This window comes from Dasypus novemcinctus, chromosome X (assembly GCF_030445035.2).
Source record: "Dasypus novemcinctus isolate mDasNov1 chromosome X, mDasNov1.1.hap2, whole genome shotgun sequence".
NCBI lineage: Eukaryota > Metazoa > Chordata > Mammalia > Cingulata > Dasypodidae > Dasypus > Dasypus novemcinctus.
The window spans coordinates 47,652,555-47,672,331 of NC_080704.1; the positions used below are offsets into that span (position 1 = coordinate 47,652,555).

At 36.7% G+C, this 19,777-nt stretch overlaps 1 protein-coding gene across 8 annotated transcripts in view; it reads right to left on the minus strand.

Annotated features, from left to right (window-relative positions):
• CASK (calcium/calmodulin dependent serine protein kinase) overlaps window positions 1–19,777 on the minus strand; it is a 435,002-nt gene that overhangs the window by 254,050 nt on the left and 161,175 nt on the right. For all 8 annotated transcript variants that reach the window (XM_058291528.1, XM_058291532.1, XM_058291535.1 and 5 more), the window contains exon 3: window positions 5,826–5,931. In XM_058291528.1, the coding sequence (XP_058147511.1) occupies window positions 5,826–5,931 (106 nt within the window). The remainder of the gene's footprint in view (window positions 1–5,825; window positions 5,932–19,777) is intronic.

Genomic DNA, 19,777 nt, shown 5'->3' on the forward strand with positions numbered 1-19,777 from the left:
CATTTTAATGCAGCCATTAAAATACTGTATCCAAAAAATATTTAAGGACATAGAAAAATGCTTACAATTATTAAGTGAAAAAAATCAGCAAACAAAATTGCATATATAAAATGTCAGTTTAGTGTAACTGTGATAATGAGTTCAAATAGAAGAGAACATTACAAAATGTTCACTGATTTAACTTTTTGAATTGTATTTTTTGTCTTTATAATTTTCCATAATTTCCAAATTGTACAAGGAATATGCATTATAAAACTTGTTTACAAAAAACTACTTATAATTTTAATTTAAATGAACAAGCTATACTTCTTTTAAATAATAGAAAATTAATTGAATTTTCTTCACATTTGATGTGTATATAAATCTATTCAAAATTATTTTAGTGACAAAAAATAAGCTTTCATATACAAAAAATTACTGGAGTGACAACCTCAAATGCATCTCTAAAACAGTAAGCATTAGAATGCAGGTAATTTTGTAATGCAGCATTCAAAACTTAAAATCTATTCTACACTTTAACATCTCAATCCAGGATTTGTTTTATTTAAAAAATCTGACCGACCAAAATTTTTTTTCATTAAAAGTCAAAATGGTACAGTAGTTACAGTTAAAGGTTGAAAAAACAAACAAACCAAACCCTTTCAGTATCTTTATAGACTATTTTGTTTTGTTTGCAGATCTAGCAGCTTATCAACTTAAAACCCTTCTAAGTATCTCTTAATTTTAGTTTTTGCAGAACAGGGTTAATAGTAAGCCTAAACTGCTATTTTTTTGAAAGGCCTGCTTACAGCTTTGGCCCTTGGCTGACATCTGGGAACTTGGATTTCAGGAGGCTTTCCATCCTCCTAACTAAAAAGAGGGGTTTAGCCTGTTTGTACAAAGAATATGATTTATACTAAACACTTGTTTTCTTTTTGGGAATCTTGAATTTGATATGTGCCATGGGCAGAGGGTGCCTATGGGACCAGCCTCCACTGAAAACCCTGAATGCTGAGTTTCCAAAGAGCTTTCCTAGTTGGCAACATTTCAGATGTATCGTCCCAACTCGTTGTTGGGATAATTAAGTGCATCCTGTGTGACTCTACTGGGAGAGAACCCTTGGAAACTTGTGCCTGGTTTCTCCTGGACTTCAACCTAGGTGCCTTTTTCCTTAGCTAATTTTGCTTTAAATCTTTTAGCTGTAATAAATCATAGCTATGAGGAAAATATGTTGAATCCTATGAGCCCTCTTAATGAATCACTAAACCCGGGATGACCTCAGTTCTTAAAACTAAAATGCAACTAAACATTTTGATAAAGTGGTGAAACTAGCCAAGAAAAATGTTTAAGAAAATTTTAAAAGTTTATAATGATATGGAAATTTTCTTTCTTCAACTAGTATTTATCAAAGGCCTACACAGGCACCCAATTAGATACCTTCATAAATCTCATCCTGTTGAATTCCCTGAAGTATCAAGGTTCTAATGTCTATTAGGACCAAATATTTTCTAACAATTTCCTTTTGCCTGGCACATAAAGGCATTTAACTGCTGAATGAACGAATACTTAGCAATGCATTTCACCACACTTAAAAACAAAAGTCAAAATAGATAAGACTAGCTACATAAAAATATGTACAGATCTTCAAATAAGTTAAAATGCTAAAGTCCAGATTTTTATTGCTTGATATGAGACATATTTTCCCTTAAGCAGCAAGTTTGCTGATAAGTAGCAATCAGTTTCACTTAGTATAAACAAACTCCATAAACACTCCCTTTCCCAAAAATAAACAGACAAAAAATATTAAATAAGAGTTTCAGTCTATTATTTCCTTTGTGAGTTTAAAACACAAACTGCTTATATTATTTTAAAAAATATCAACTACGATTTTCACATCACATGTGTTTTAAACCCAAACTTAATTACTGTAAAAGTTTCCCTGTGGTATATATAATCATTCTACAATAAAGTAATTAAAATTCCTTAGCCAGCCAATTTAGGATTTACAGCTTACCTCAAGTACCAGACAGTGCTGAAGACAAACCCAAATGTGCCACTTAGAAATAAACATTTAATTTGGGCGGAGTGACATAACACAGCCCTGTCTTCAAAACTGAACCTACATTTTAAAAAATGTTTCTGCAAACTGCTGCAGACAGATCCAAATTTAACAGTAATCACAAAGCGATGGATGCAGCACAAACACTTGCAGATTTCTCACAAACTACAGTGTGTGCTGGGGGAAAATGACAGTGTAATAACTAAATAGTATTACCTCTACTTTAAGGTCAATCACCTCTTGACCTCAGGCATCAGAACCCCACAGCTGTTGAAAGTGAATGTCTAGGGGTGGGAACTGAATGCATGTGTGTTTAAAGCTCCGAACAGGATTTTCCCATGCCAAGTTTTGAACCCTACTGCTCTAATCTTCTCCAACTCTTAACATTCTGGTTCTTGGAGCCTCTGTATTCATGCTTCAAACCTATAAACCATTTGTTGCTCACTGGACATTAATTCTAAGGATTTTCTAATATGATTGGTAACATGATTGGGCTATATAATTTCATGATTTCAGTTTAGGGGGGAAAAAGTTGGTTATAGATAGTCTGTGGCAAAGGCAGAGGCACTACATTAAGAAGCTCACTGATAATTCAAATATATTGTTTTGGCTAATCTTTAGTCCACCAAAATTATCAGAGCTGTTTCCATATAGCTTATAGATGAAATTAACTGCAATCATATCATTTGTCTTTCTTTTCCTTGTTTATTCTATACTGCTGTCATGGTAGCACACTGTGAAATGGATCCAAATAACCTATAACCTGAACAATCAGCTCCTGAATCCTGGGGGTAATTACATCTATTGCAAGAAACAGAGAACTAATTCTGGAGTGGTGTATGTTTGTCTATACTGCAGTTATATAAACAATCACTTACCTAGCCAGCAGGTGGAGGCATACACAAACTTAATGTCTAATCTGTTGGATTTGCTCTGATTTTCCACTTGACCTTAAATCTTACAGTAACTGATTTTTTAAAAAGTTGTTTGCTTTAAACCCAGGAGATCAAGGAGAATACAAAACCCTGGGCAAGGATGATTTTAAAAATGAAGTTATAAAACATAATATATAAAAGAACAGTTTTATAGTTCTACTTTATTTCTGGTCCTTTTCAGAAATTAGCTAAGTTATTTTAACCATGAATTTATAATCTACTTCCATATTCCTAGAGCTAATAATAAAACAATTATAAATTTAGAAAACTGTCATTTAAAATTCATGTTCAATCAGGGAAAACTGAACATCAACTGACTATTCACACAATATTAAGAAATTATTTTCAATTTTGTTATGTGTGATAACCATGTTATGGTCATGCTAAAAAAAAAGTCCTTATCTGTTAGAAATACAAAAAATAGTATGAATAGGTAAAATGCTGCTTTAGAAAACTCTGGGGGAAAAAACAAAACAGGAAAGGCTAGATAAAGCAAGAATGGCAAAATATTGGTAACAGTTGAAGCTCAGTGACAGGTACACTGAGGTTCATTACACTATTCTCTCTTTATTTGAAATTTTCAGTTTCCATGATTTGGTCAGTCTGAAACAACTCTGTGGGTTTCTTTATACAGCTCCACTCATAACAGTCTCCCATCTCCAAAGAGAAAGACTCATCCATCCTGAAAAGCCTACCTGACTTCAGAGAGACAACTGAAGAATGCACTGCTCCTGAGGGAGGAATCCCTCCCCCTGAAGGGAACTTCAGAAAGAAAGGGGAGAGGGATGTGCAACTTATTTCATCCACACAATAAATTCATGGCAAAACCTTATCTATTTTAGAATTAGAAATCAATAGTAAGATGATTGTCACAGGGATGTCTATTAAGAGTTTACTTTTATTTGAAAAAAATGAAGTCAGATTTTTGATCTGATGGAATGTATCTGATATGGCTGACTGGTTTGAACGTGAGAACTGGCTTTGCCATGTACACCACATTGCATTTTCAATAAATTGAATGATAGTGCAGCTCTGCAGTTTTCAAGAAAATATATTTAAATGATATATACAATATACAAAACACTGATAATTACATCCTCACAATCAAGTTTTTTTTTGTATCAATATGAGGTGGTACATAGTTTTTCAAAATTCTTTTAGCAGATTTGCCGACAAAATTTTTGAAGGCCATGACTTTATGACAGTTTCCAGGCTCTTTCCTCCTTTGACTCTCCCCTTCTTTAAACATTCCAGTGTCCTGCCTACTATGAACACTCCAGGGAGGACAAGTACATAATACAGTGGAAATGGGGCTTTGTTTTGAATACTATATACTGCTAATTGATGTAGCCCAAAGGTCAGCTTGTGGCTTTTTAAGCTGTTGCACACAATTAACCAAAACTTTTACATCTTTTTCACAATAAGTAGTCACAACTAAATTCACATTGATCTTGTACTTACATATTCTTGCACCTGAATGGAGTAATTTATATTAACTGGTCTTAAGTTTCATTTTCTTTGTTTCAGCTCCTCTGCTGCAAACTTTTAAAAGGTTTTTGAATTTTGGTCTAGATATCTGATGTGTTAGCTAGCCTTCTGGGGAGAGGGGCAGCTTCTGAAGTGGCTGCCAATGATCATCACTTGATATTCATGACCTTGTGAAATCCCCTTCCCTCTTTGTGGCCTGGATTTACTGACCTGTTTCTAACAAATAGATTATGAAAAAAATGATGGTGTGTGATTTCTGAGATTAGGTTACAAGACTGTGGCTTCCATCTTTCTTACACTCTCCTGCCTTACTGCATGCTTGCTCCAGTGCAGCCATCTGCCATATTATAAGCTGCTCTATGGAGTGGCATTGGGACAAGGAACCAAGGGAGGCCTCAGGCCAACAGCTCATGTGGAACTGAGGCCTGCAGTCTAAAAGCCCACAAGGAACTGAAGCCTGCTAACCACATGAGTGAGCTTGGAAGCAGATCCACCCCCAGTTGAGCCTTAAAATGTCCTCAGCCCTAGCGGATATCTTGTCTGCAACCCCATGAGAGACCCAGAGTCAGATGATGTGACTAAGTCAAGTCTACATTTCTGATGCCCAGAGACTGAAGTAATAAATCTGTGTTGTTTCAAGTCACTAAGTTTTTCTGTAATTTGTTAGGAAATAATAGATAACAAATACATCCTCCAACGTTGGTATCTTTTGAAAATTTAGTAAGCAAAATCATTAATTAAACTTTTGAACAGAGCAGGATAAAAAATGAAGCCTTGCAGGATGTTGTCCCATGAAGCTATATACAATCTCTTTGAATATAATCATTCTACCAGCTATGAAACTATCTTGTACTATCCTTAGCTAACATTTTTCTACCTTACTGACAAAAATTTTGTGAGGAACATGTAAAATGGCTTATTGAGGTCAAGACAAACTGTATCTATAGAATTTCCTTCATATGCCAATATGGTGATTATATCAGAAGAAGTTAGGTTGTCATTCATTATTTTTAGTTGATAGAGAGGCTTGCTATACAGATGTGTCTACCCCTACCATACTGCTCTTCACTAAGACTCCTATGATTAGAACTGTATACTTTGAGTCCTCCTATCCCTCTAAAATCTTTTTCCTTTTTGAGCCTCTTAAGTGTGCTGAAAATGTGAGGGTAACTGAATATGCCCAATGGTTGCCTCCTTTGCCATCGTGAACTTTAGATGAGATAATCCTTTTTTTATCACTTTTTGCCTTTCTAAACAGAGGAGCTCCCAACTATTGTTAAATTTTAAAAGGAAAGTGTTAGTATTATCCAAAACCAACATTGCTTAAATCTTTAACCCTTAGAAAATAGAAAATGTACACTCACAATTCAAAAACCATGTAAAGCATTCCATCTGAGCTATATGTCTCCAATAACTCTACAATGTGTGGATGTTTCAGCATATGACAGATACTGGCTTCCCGCTTTAGATCTGCAAAACAAACACACAACATACTTCATTAGATATGAACAAAAGACAATCAGAGTGAATGATGGATAAATGAGTGTGATCTATGGTAACATGAAGACTTCTCTAACTAAAGAGATGAAATCCCCCTTTTAAACTAAGCTTAACTCTTTACCATTTAAAATCATTATAACCTTTCATATTTTTGCCAGCTTAGATCTATATACATCATAAAGTCAGCTCTTATTAATAAGAAATGTGAATAGCACAAATAAATACTTTCCCCTAAACTCCTGTAATCAAGTTTCAACTTAGAAATTCCACACTATTACTTGGTCTGCTAATAAGTAACTCAATTTGCTATTTTGAATTTTACCTCTTTTTCTTAGTTTTCTTTTTTAAATTTGATAAGAACACGTTGTCTATTCTTTAGCCTAAAATGAAGCATTTCTAGATATACCAGGGAAATATATGGAATGATGGGACGGGGCAAAAAAAATAGGAGGTTTAAACAAAAAAAAGACAGTATTCTCAGAGTCAAAGTCAGAATTTGTTTTTAAACATCAATTATAAGATGTACATGTGTTGAAGCATTCATAACTGTCTACTTCATGGTGCTATTTTGAGGAACAAATTCAGATACTGTAGGTAAGACTGTCTAAGAAATACCATTTGGAAAACAAAGTTGAACATATCATCACCACCACCACCACCATACCTAAACAGTTTGAAAATTACTGAGCATGGACATCACTTGCCATGTCTACATATTTCATGTTAATAATGCTAGGTTTTTACTTGTTTGGTGGATGAACAAAATACAGCTTGAGAATTTATATTTGGAAATAGAAGGGAAACATTTAAGAAATAACCAAGGCTAAGGATATATTGCACAAAGCAGAATAGATATAGTATCTCTTCTCTGATTATTAATTCACCTTAGTATGGTCAACAAGAGCAATGGTGGCAGATGGAACCTTAGAAGACTAATATAAGGAAAGAATGAGGAAGAGAAGTCGGTAAATTAGACAAAAGAATGAATCAGAAAAGAACCAATAACATAATATTAGGAAAGTCATGGGAATAGACAGATTTAAGATGAGAATAGCAGGAAAGTCTGAAAGCTGAGAAAAGACCATAAGATTCAGCCAGATTCAGCCTGGGCAATATCGGGTTCTGCAGAGAGAGAAGTCAGTGTGCAGGACATAATTATGTTATAATAAATTAAAATTTATCATGCCTTGCACTGGGCTAAGTACTTCTTACTGTCATTGTCATTTCATGTTACAATAACCCTTTGAGGAAACTGAGGCTTAAAAACTTGCTCAAGAGCATACAGCTATTATCAAGTCCTGGCCTTTCTGACTTCAAAGTCAGCAGTCTTTCCATTATGTCATGCTGGGTTTAGACATGGACATATTCGAAGAACCTGACAGTAGGAAAAGAAAAGCAGGGTCAAAGAACGTTTTGTCTGTTTTTGCTGTTGTTGTAAATGAAGCACTCTGTGTTGATAAGTTGCAGTGATAAAGAACTGGAGTCAGAAAATTTGGTGCCAGTCCTGCCTCTGCCACTGCAACTTATCAGCTGACGTCCTAACAAATGCCTTCACCTTTCTAAGGTTAAGTTTTCTTATAGCAAACAAAATGGGGATGGTGATAGGTAATGTTCTACCTGCATAATCTAGTAAATCTATTTCAAAGGGCAGTATTAGATTCAAATGAGAAAACGAATGTGAAAGGACTGTGGAATGCAGCACTGTGGGCTGAGGTGCCAAGGGGGCTCAGTGTTCAGTGTAAAGGAAGAAATCAGAGGCACATGAAGGATGACCTCCATCTCTAAAAGTAGGTGGAAAGGTCCCAGCAGGAGAGGATAGGCATGACTCAGCTGTGGGTTTTATGCTGGAAAGTCATAACTACAAGTAAGTCTTTTCACAAGTATGCTGGAGGACCAGGCTGAAGTCAGACAACACAAACTACTTGCAGTTTTTCTCTCTCCCTTCAAGAATGCTCTGCCTCCTAATTCTAAGAATGGTTTACCAGTTTTATTGCTTATTATTATGTTTATCTCTAGCTTCTCATTTTATTGGAAGTCACCCTTTTCATTACTTCTATTTTCACCTAAGTTTCTCTCTTTCTATTTCTTTTAAAGAGTTTGATTTTTAACTCAATGCTTTGATGTTTGACCCAAGTAGAGAGAGCATTTGCCACAATGAAAACTGTGCTTTTCTGTTTTCAGCTGAGTTTTTTTACTTTGCCCCCTTCATGTGACTACAGAGTTTCTTTTCCCATACTCACCATTTGCCATGTGACATATTTGTCACACCGAAACACTCTGAATAGAAATGGATTCTCTGAAGACCTCTCATTCGGGCCATACATTTCTGCTTGGTATAATATAGAGATGAACAAACTCCTGTCTAGTCTCTTATCACCCACCCACCGTTAAAATGAAGGTGGAATTGCTGGGGGCTCTGCCTTCAAAGACTAAAGCATTTTAAATGTCACTGGATCTGACATTCCAGGGACAAAAATCAGAACACTGAGTAGAAGAAAACTAACATAAAAATATTCGAAATTTTAAAGGCAATGATGCAAAAGATGGCTTACATTGTGATAATGATTTGAAGTTGTGATTATCTGACTGCTTACGGATATTAGCAGAACATTTCTGTTAATGACCTGACACAGAGTTAACATCCCTGTTGTTGTTTTTTTAAGATTTATTTTATTTATTTATGCCCCTGCCCCCATTGTTAGAGCTTGCTGTCTGTTCTCTGCATCTGTTCATTGTGTGTTTTCTATGTCTGCTTGTCTTCTTTTTAGGAGGCACTGGGAACTGAACCCAGGACCTCCCATGTGGGAGGGAGGCACCCAATCACTTAAGCCACCTCTGCTCCCTGCTTGTTATGTCTCTTATTGGGTTTCCTTGTTGCGTCAGTGTGCTGTCTTGCTCATTTTCTTTAGGAGGCACCGGGAACCAAACACAGGTCCTTCCATGTGGTAGGTCGCAACTGCTTGAACCACATCTGCTTCCCAATATCCCTGTTTTTAAGAGTTCCTTTATTTACAGAACAATAATTGGTAACTTTCTATGCTCTCCATTTTACTTTTTAATTTTTCAATCTCTCAGGGAGACTTTAAAAAATTCTTTAACAATCCATTTCTATGCTTAATACACTTACATTTAACTATTTGCCTATATTTAATAAATTTATTTCCCTTTTAAAAAGGCACTAATAATATGGAAAGTAATATTTAATTTTCTGACTCAAATCTGAGAAACACACTTAAATTAAAGCAACTTGCTACTTTAATTTAGTACTGAATGACTGCTACTAGTTACCTAAGAAGTTTGGGCCAACCAACAACAATAAAGCAACCACAGCCTACAGAATCTTCCCTGTCAGTCTGTCCTTGAAATAAGGTATATTTAGGGAAACTGTTTCAGGTGATTAGTCTTAAAAAATAACTTTCATGTAAATTATTTATTATTTACTTTACTAAAACTTGTTGTTTTTTTAAGATTTATTTTTTATTTATTTCTCTCCCCCAATTGTCTGTTCTCTGTGTCCATTTGCTGTGTGCTCTTCTGTGACCACTTCTATCCTTATCAGCGGCACTAGAAATCTGTTTCTTTTTTTTGTGTCATCTTGTGTCAGCTCTCCGTGTGTGGGGGGCCATTCTTGAGCAGGTTGCACTTTCTTTTGCACTGGGCGGCTCTGCCTATGGAGTGCACTCCTTGCGCAAGGGGCTCCCCTACATGGGGGACACCCCTGCATGGCATGGCATGGCACTCCTTGCACGCATCAGCACTGTGCATGGCCCAGCTCCACATGGGTCAAGTAGGCCCGGGGTTTGAACCGTGGACCTCCCATGTGGTAGGCAGACGCCCTAGCCATTGGGCCAAGTCTGCTTCCCCTAATACTTGTTTTTATCGCAGGAAAATTCTTCATACTATCTTTTAAAAGTTGGATGCTACAATTTTGCAGCAAGCTAATCTGACCACAGGTTGAAAATAATATGGGTATTTATAAATATGACTGAAGAAAGGAACAACTTCTGACATTCTTAAAAGATCTAAATTTAAGAGTTGGCTTGCCTAGAAAACTATTCAGTAAGGATTTAGATGGAAATATGTGAGCCACATACATAATTTTAAATTTTCCAGTAGCCACATTAAAAAGTAAAAAGGTGAAATTTGTTTTAATAATATATTTTATTCAATCAAATATATCCACATTATTTCAACATGTAATCAATATTAAATTAAAAATTATTGAGATATTTTATATTCTATTTTTGTGCTATGACTTTGAGATCCTGTGTGTATTTTATACCTATAGAACATCTCAGTTTGGATTAGCTACATTTCTCATGCTCAATACCACATGGCCAGTGGCTACCAAATTGGAACTGGGCAGCTCTAGATATACTGACTTGTTTTAGTTCCTATTCTCTCCTAATTGTGAGTTCTGCAATTCTTACACAGAAAGAATTGTAAGGTCATTCAGTCATTCAATAAAGAATTTAAACTCTTGAGAAGTTTTAAAAAAATACTCTCACAAAGGAATTCTATAACTTCTTCTAATAACCCAAATCAATCATTTAATAACTAGGTCTGGAATTTCTTCACTATTGTTATTCTTTCATTTGTTCTGTAGCTTTAAATTATTTTATCTTGCTTAATTCACCAAACAAGCATAGAGCAGACAATATCCACTATATAGTAGCCCTTTATTATTGAATGACCTTTTAGATTTTTTCACTAGAGTATATAGTTTAACATTTGAGTTTATTATGCAACATTTGACATTTACATGCCCCTCTATAAGTCCACATCATTATAACCCTGTGAGAAAAATACATGTATCCCCATTTTACTGATGAAGAAACTGAGGCCCAGAGTTCAGTGAGACAAATAAGATGATGAAAATCATACAACTAGTAAGTAGAGGAAGCAGGATTCAACCAAAGTCCAGTTCTTTCTCTCTCTTTAAAATTTTTTCCTTCCCCTCCCCCTCTCCCCCCTGCTGTTTTTGCTGTCTGTGTCCATTCGCTGTGTGATCTTCTGTATCTATTTCTCTTTTTTTCTCACCTTTCTCCTCTAGGATTCACTAGGATTCAATCCTGGGGACCTCTGATGTGGAGAGAGGTTCCCTGTCAATTCCGCCACCTCAGTTCCAGGTCTCTGCTGCACTTCACCTTGACTCTCCCCTTCATCTCTCTTTTTTGTTGTGTCATCATCTTGCTGTGTGACTCACTTGCATGGGCACTGGGTTTGCCACGTGGACACTCAGCTTAATGTGTGGGCACTGGCTCACCATGCAGACACTGGCTCACCATGTGGGCACTTCCATGGGCACTCAATTGCTGTGTGGGCACCCGCATACACTCAGCTTGCCACGCAGGCACTCGGCTCACCACATGGGCACTGGCTCACCATGCAGGCACACTTTCTCTTCTTCTTTTTCACCAGGAGGCCCCAGGGAGTGAGCCCGGGGTCCTCCCGTACTGTAGGAGGAGGCCTTATCACTTGAGCCACAACCGCTTTCTCTAGTTCTCTTTATATCACACTATGATGGCTTCTTGGGCTGTGTAGTTTTCATATGGTTTCTAAAGTCTAATCCACTAGTTCTAAAGTAGTAACAATGACTTGGGTGGCAAGCTATCAAGACTATTATATAAAACAGGCTTATTTCAGCTTTACTATTTCTAATGACACTGATCTTTTCCTGACAAATACGTACAAATCATTTTTTTCAGAACAACTTCCAGGTTGTGTTAGAAATTCAACAGTTAAAATTCACTAAGAGCCAACCCAGTCTCCAAATCCAAATAAAGAATACTGTAATCTAATCACAGAAATAATTGGGACAAGTATTAATGTATTCATTTGAATAAATATTAATATTAATGAACACTAAGTAAATGAAGTCAGTGTTGACTCGACATTTTTTCCTTGGTGTACTGAAATGAATGATCATATGATATTTTAAGAAAGGGATCTAAGCAGAATGTTGGAAGGATTATAGCAGCAAAGTCAAATTTTGTTTCTGAGTTCCACTTTAATAATCAATTTGAAGACCAAAGATCGCAACTTTAGCAATGATACAGGTCAGGTTGGCTTTAATGAGGCTATTCTCTTATAAATCAGGAAAGTTGACCTTCTCAACTAATGGATGGCTAGAGACCCAAACAGGCCCACCCAATCTGGGTTAACTGCAAACTCATTATTTCTTTGCTCTTTCACACATTTTACTATCAACCTTATATATTTTATTATCTTTTTACACACGCATACACATAGAGAATTCAAGCAACTTTTAAGTTCTTTGAATTCTTGCCCATTTTTTAATCCTATGGCCTAAAACCTCTTCTGTCAGGTGAATAAAAAAGGAAGGGGCATGCCATTAATTTAGTATCTTTGGCTGATATAAATTTTTTTCTTAAATAGGCAAATGTCTATTAGCTATAAATCAATCTTAATTGCATTAAGCATTTAAGCATTTATAAATTAATGAGATTTGGGTAATAAATTTCCCAGAGTTTTCAGTTCCAATAAGTATAATAAATATGTTAAAGCAGCATACCCAGGTGAATACCAAATTTAAACTAAATCCAACACTATAGTTGTAATCAGCTATCAGCTTTGAAATATAATAAAGTCAATTTCTGTGAGAGCTACTTATCTTCCCTCTCTCTTTTCATTAGGATGAGTTGGTAAATAATTACCTAAAGTGCCATTTATTTCCTAGGGACTTCTATTTTAAAAATTCCAGGTCATTTCTAATTCATATTGAAGGATTATAAATCATTGAGCTTACTAATTAGATATTAATAAAGATGCTAGGTGACCAATTCAATGATCTTCACTAATATTTATCTTCTGAGGCATTAAACTGTCCTGAAAGAAAAGCATTTGATTAAAAAGCCAACATTAGATGAAAAGAAACCAAATTTATCTCTTAAAAGATAAAATTCCATGACTTCTCTTTAAGGAGTTACTCAACCATGAATTTGGTGAAAATCTATTTTGGACTCAACTAATAAAACTGGAAGATGTCAATGATATGGATAAAAAGAAAGGCAGAGATGACTGAAATCCAAACCAAATAAAGTTCTAGTTTTTCCCAAATATACGAATGACTATTAAGGTCATATTTTACACAGGACAAAAAAGAAATATAATATTCTAAACATCTTTAGAAGGTGGAATTCCTCTGCTGTTTTTCATTTTAAGGAATGTAAACTGAAACATTTTACAAAAGGGGAGAAAACGAGGGGTGTTTTACCATTAAAAAACCAGACACCTATCACAAAATGGCATTCCTCACTGATAAAAGAAAATTAGAGAAGTGCCGGTCTATATCTCGATTTTCCGTATTAAAGTCTTCAATATCATACATGTTAAGAGCATGAGGGTACTTTGTGGAATGACAGAGTATATACATTTGTTGAAACCCATTGACCTGTACACTTAAAATTTGGTTCATTTTATTGTATATCAATCATTATTCAATAATATTTATTTAAGAAGTAAAAAACCATGTTGCAATAAAGAGGAATTAAATTAATATGCTAAAGTCGAGAATGTTATTCACATACCTATATTTTATACTTTCCCAATTGTGTAATCAAATTGGGCTTCTATTTTTATTTATTTACCTATAACTGAGGAGCTGAACAAGGACATGAGCCACGATAAATTTCCCTACTATCACCTTTACCCCCATACCTCCTTTCTCTAAGATGAGACCAGCCTAGAAAATACTGTCAGCAGGGCCAAAATTCTCCCCTCAAAGCAATGTATGGTCTGTTTTTAAATATATAAACAAATAAATGACTGAGGCCAAGAATATCTGTGCCATAGTGAAATAATTATCAAAGTATTTTTGGTTTGTTTCTAAATAATGTGGGTTTCACCAACCAGCAATTGAATCTTTTTGTCAACAAAATTTCATAAAAATAGTACAAAACAAATTTATAGTAATCAAAAAGTACCAATGTGTGACATTTAGTTTGAAGCAGATCAATAAAAACAATAAGCTAATTGTTTTGATAAACAATTTGAAATTGGGGATTATGGATAACATTGCAGACTCATGGTCTCAACCACCAAATAATTTCTCTCTTTTGTTGGTCTACTGCCAAGACCCAGATTTATACCCATAGATAGTTGCAAATGGCTAACAGATATGTGTATTTAAATAACTTGCCTTGAAATCTTATTTTTTTTTTAAAAATTTAAGCCGATCAAAGTGTAGCAGCAGGAATTTTTTGTTCCAAAGTAGAATCACTGACAGTGGTTGAAAACGGCAGAGGACGGTTTTTATACACAGTGAAATTTTAGCGTAAAGAAAACATAGGAAGTTCTGAAATGGCCATATTTCTTCTTGTTTTAGATAAAAATCTTAAGTAAATAATACACTGCCTTACCTTTGAAATAAACTGCCTTCAATCTTTTCTGCAAAACCAGGAAGTACCATACTTAAGAATCTGAAAATGTAGCAGCTATCCAGAATAGCATTTTTAACTTATTTGGAGGCATAAATCATTTTACAAATTTGTTAAAGTAATAGGTGCTATATCCCAAAAGACTTTGCAGTAAAATTTAAGGAAGCATAAAATCCCAAGTGACTGACCTAGAGAGTGCTGTCCTAAGAACAAGATCATGATGGATTAACCATCTAACTCATGTCCTGGTTGCTACAATAGCAATTTTTATACTGGTAAGCCACAGAAGCTAGTGCCTTCTTGTATATCTTAACAATGAGCACAATTTGAGAATAACTACTATTTAGATAGAAAACTTAAGTATATACCAACTCCTTTCCATATCCTTTTAGCCTCTGGTCACCCAACCAAGCATGTCTCCATGTGAAACTCATGAAATTACTGTAAGTGTGCTTTTCTTCTTTCTTTGAAAAATTACAGAACATTCCCTTGGGAAAATACTGTAGGACCACCTGCAACACCACTTTTGGGGCCTAATTTCCTGATTCCTATCTCCATATCAAAACAATATAAATTGTTTAGTTAATAGAATATTTACACACATAAAGTAAATATACATTAGAGTATCTACCAAATAATAACACTAAGGGTTTTCCTTTTTTGTTGAATGTCAGAATATATATTTCCTTGTTCTTTAAAGAATGGACATTTATAATCAACCTGCCTTCTTGATTTTTTTCTCAGTAGCTCTTCTGCCATTTCATCAAACTTGGAACGAGTGAAACAAAAGGTTCCTTAAAAATTTAGTTAGATCATCTGAATCACACAGGTGAGTGCAACACCAGCAAGGGAGGATGCTCACAGTCAGTGGAAAGAAGTAGACTGAAGTCAGGCAAGGCCTTAACTCCTCTCCACTTAAGAATTATGCATCACATCATAAAACAAAAGGCCTAATTTGTGATTCAATATTACAGGAAACAAATACAATCAATATCTTATTTAGGTAATTCTAAAAAATGGCTTATTTCATCTAAGTGACTTTTCCAGATAGGGTGACCAACTCATCTTGGTTTGTCTGGGACTTTCCTGGTTGTAGCATTGAAAGTCCCATGTTCTAAGAACCCCTACCAATCCCCAGTCCCAGGCAAATAAGAATGGTTGGTAACCCTATTTCCACCTATCTGGCACTTATCCTTACAAGTGCTAACACTTTTCTTTTTCTTTATTTTTAGTTTTCAAGTGTTGATAAATTTCTTTTTTTTAATTAGAAAAGTTGTGAGCTTATACAATAATCATGCAAAACATATAGGATTCCCATACATCACCCTACTACCAACATCTTGCTTTGTTGCAGAACATTTCTAACGCTTTTCTTTAGGGAGTGAGTTATGACACAATAAAGAAACAGACTTGCAGTCAAAAGACCTGTTTTTAGATCCTATCTCTATCACTTCACAGCTGTATAACCTTAGACTATCAATTTCCTCATCTGTAAAATGGAAAGAATAAGATAATACCTCACAGGGTTGTAGTTAAGGCTAAATGATTAATTAAGTGTGTGAAAGTGTTTCCCATGGTGCCTGACTCAGAGCATGTCCATTTGTTTCCTTTTTCTTTGATCACTGTGTTGGATGTCCCCCCAAATTTCATGGCGGGATCTCAATATGTGACCTTATTTGGAAACAGGGTCTTTGCAGATGTAGTAAGTTGAGTTCATACTGAATTAGGGTGGCGTCCTTGTAAGAAGAGAAAACAGCGACATACACAGGGAGAACTTTATGCGAAGAATGGAGGCAGATATTGCAGTGATAGATCTATAAACTAAGGAATGCCAAAGAATGCTGATAATCACCAGAAGCTAGGAAGAGGCAAAGAAAGTCTTCCTCTGAGACCTGAGAGGGTGCATGTCCCTGCTAACACCTTGGTTTCAGACTTTCAGCCTCTAGAACTATGAGAGAATAAATTCCTGTTGTTTTAAGCCACCAAGTTTGTGGTAATTTGCTATGGCAGCCCTGGGAAACTAATACAACCTTTTTTTTTTCTTTTTTGGTGGAAATCACCCTTCTACTTTAACAAATGTCACTCAAATCAAGTTCGATGAGAAGTTGATAATGTGGACATTCATTACTAAAATATGGTATACAGCTCAGTGCCTACTTTAACTTTTGCTGTTTTCCTAGGTGGTATGCTATCAACTGACCCAGTGCCTTCTCTCTGGTAACTTTCCTCCTTCTACCATCACCTGCTAGTTTGTAGTTTTTCACCTATAACTTTTGGGGAAATCATGTAATATAACTCATAAAGAACTAAATCTGTAGTTAATGATAGGATTATTTAGAATAAAATTTTTAAAACAGGTAGAATAATAATAAGGACACTGGTAAATAAAGTAACAGAACCCATAAAGCTACTTAAAGTGTTGGCCTACTGACTACCAGCTTTATAATTCTTCCAAACATTCCACGGAGTCATTCTGAAAACAACTACTGCTTTTCCTCCACTTCTTAAATGCAGCTGCCCAAACTTGTCCATCCTACTCGAGCAACAGTGGTCAAAACTATTTTCTCCTTACAGCTATTACTCTAGTCTTAGCCTGCTCTAATTCTTATCTAGATCACAGCAAAACTCTTTTAATGGGTTTCTTTGCCTTCAGTTAGTTCTTCTAATCGCACCTATTAAAGTGTCATTGGAGTTTTATTCTAAAACAGATATTATCATATTACTGCAAAAACCTTCATTGCTCTGCATTTCATACATGCACACACAAAAATTATAAAACCACAGCTTGGCTTTGAAAGCCTTCTAAAAATGACTTTAAGTCAAATACTTAACTAGAGCCTACAGAGCTATTTAGTAACATAAATAGAACCTAGTTCTCCTGCTTCTTAAGTAATTTAGGTTTACTTTTTAAAAAATGTCACGTATCTACACTCCTTTCCAGCTTCTTCTTCCACCATCCTTCTTTGACTCCTATCCTGAATTACTTGCAGTTTCTGCACTGTCCATGCTCTGTGCTCTTGAAAATGCTTCCCCGCCCCCATTTCCTTCCTTCTCTGCCTAATAAACCCAAACTCATTCCTCAAAAGCCTACTCACGCGTTGCCTCAAAGTTCTCCTAAACAATCTCCCCAGCTAAGGTAGGCATACTCTGATGTAATCTAATGGCATCCCCATACATGCCTCTATATCTCAGCATTTACCAAACTGGACTACTGTTGATGATTTACATTCCTGCCAACCTTGCTGGTCTCTGAGAGCTGCTGGTCTCTGAGAGCCTGCAAGGCAGATCCACGCACATGGAATTCAATCAACCAATGCTTATCACTAATCTTTTGTGTCACATCAAAGTATACATATCACTCAATCAGAGAATGTTAGTGGGGGGGGCAATAAGAGGGTGATCATCACACTCTCCTCTCCATTCTCACATTTTACTCATGAGGAAAATGTGGCCCTAGGAAGGCAAGTGACATGCCCAAAGTCATATCGCTAGAGCACAACACAACTGGAAGAACCCAGGTCTTTAGTTTACAGTCCAATGATCAAAATTCCAAAAGAATCAGAATTGCAAAAGAATCATTTACGAAAAGAACACCTCTAATTTTCTTCCACTAGATGGCACTAAAGATCATATTATAATTAGGTATAGTATTGAGTAGTAGGGATGACTGAGAAAAAATTCTCTAAGATAATCTTTAGCTATAGACAATAACATTATTGGCCTCAATAATATAATACACAGATAAGAAGATTATTTGCCTATGACATGTCTAACAACAATAACCACTACATAACATTTACTGAGTAGTTACTATGAGTCAGGGTCTATTTTAAATGTTTTTTTTTTCCTTATTTTCTTTTAAATGTTAAAGAAATATGAGGTACCCATATACCCCCCACCCACCCCACCCCACCCCACCCCTCCCACATCAAGAACCTCTTCCCTCATCGCGGCACATCCACGGCACCTCCAGAATACATTCTGGAGCACTGCTGCACCACATGGACAGTGGTCCAAATTGTAGTACACATTCTCCCCCAATCCACCCAGGGGGCCACAGCAGGACACACAACGTCCAGCATCCATCCCTGCAGCACCACCCAGGACAACTCCAAAACCTGAAAATGCCCCCACATCACATCTCTTCTTCCATCTCCCTACCGTCAGCAGCCACCGTGGCCACCCTCTCCACATCACTACTACAATTTCTTCCCTTACTAATCACAGTAGTTCCCCAGCAGAGCATCAGTAAGTCCACTCTAATCCATACCCTATTCCTCCATCCTGTGGACCCTGTGATGGTTATGTCCAGTCCCCCCTACATCAAGAGGGGACTTAGATTCCACATGGATGATGGATGCAATTCTCCTGCTTGCAGTTGTAGGCACTCTTGGCTCCCTGGTGTGGTGGTTGACCCTGTCAGCTGGCCAAGGTAAGTCCAAGAAACCAGAGGGTAGGAGCCACAAATCTGCTGAGGCCCAGGGCCTGGACGTCACATGGACAGTCCAGAGATAGAGGTCTCCTGAGTATACACCAAACCAAATGCCAACCACAGGTCCGGTAAAAGTAACAGAAGAGGCATGTGTAGAAAGGTCATACCTGAGTCCAATTCCACCACACTCAGGAACAAAAACTCCAAAGTAGGGACAGCTGACATGGCCTGAACTCCAGAGCCATCTGCCATGACCATAGAACCTGTGGGTCTCTGCAGCCCTCAGGAGAACCAGCACCTCGGTTTCCATCTACCTTGGCTGTCTCTGGTACCCAGCTGAGGCGTGCATAAACATCACCCCTTTGATGACTTCCCGCCTCTTTTTTGGAGACTCATAGCCATATAAACTCACATGTCCTTTCCATTTCCCCCTTTTATCCAAAGTCAAAAAGCAGTTTTTTTAAATTTTATTTTATTGACTTTGTAATAATATTACATTAAAAATATATATTGAGGTCCCATTCAACCCCCCCCCCCACCTCTCCCCCCCCCCCCCCCCCAGCAACACTCCCTCCCATCATCATGACACATCCATTGGATTTGGTAAGTACATCTTTGGGCACCTCTGCACCTCATAGTCAATGGTCCACATCATGGCCCATACTCTCCCCCATTCCATCCAGTGGGCCCTGTGAGGATATACAATGTCTGGTGATTGCCTCTGAAGCACCATCCAGGGCAGCTCCATGTCCCAAAGACGCCTCCACCTCTCATCTCTTCCTGCCTTTCCCCATACCCATCAGCCATCATGTCCACTTTTCTCAATCCAATGCCACCTTTTCTATGTGGACATTGGATTGGTTGTGTCCATTGCACCTCTACGTCAAGAGGAGGCTCAGATTCCACATGGATGCTAGATGCAATCCTCCCACTTTCAGTTGTAATCACTCTAGGCTCCATGGTGTGGTGGTTGTCCTTCTTCAAC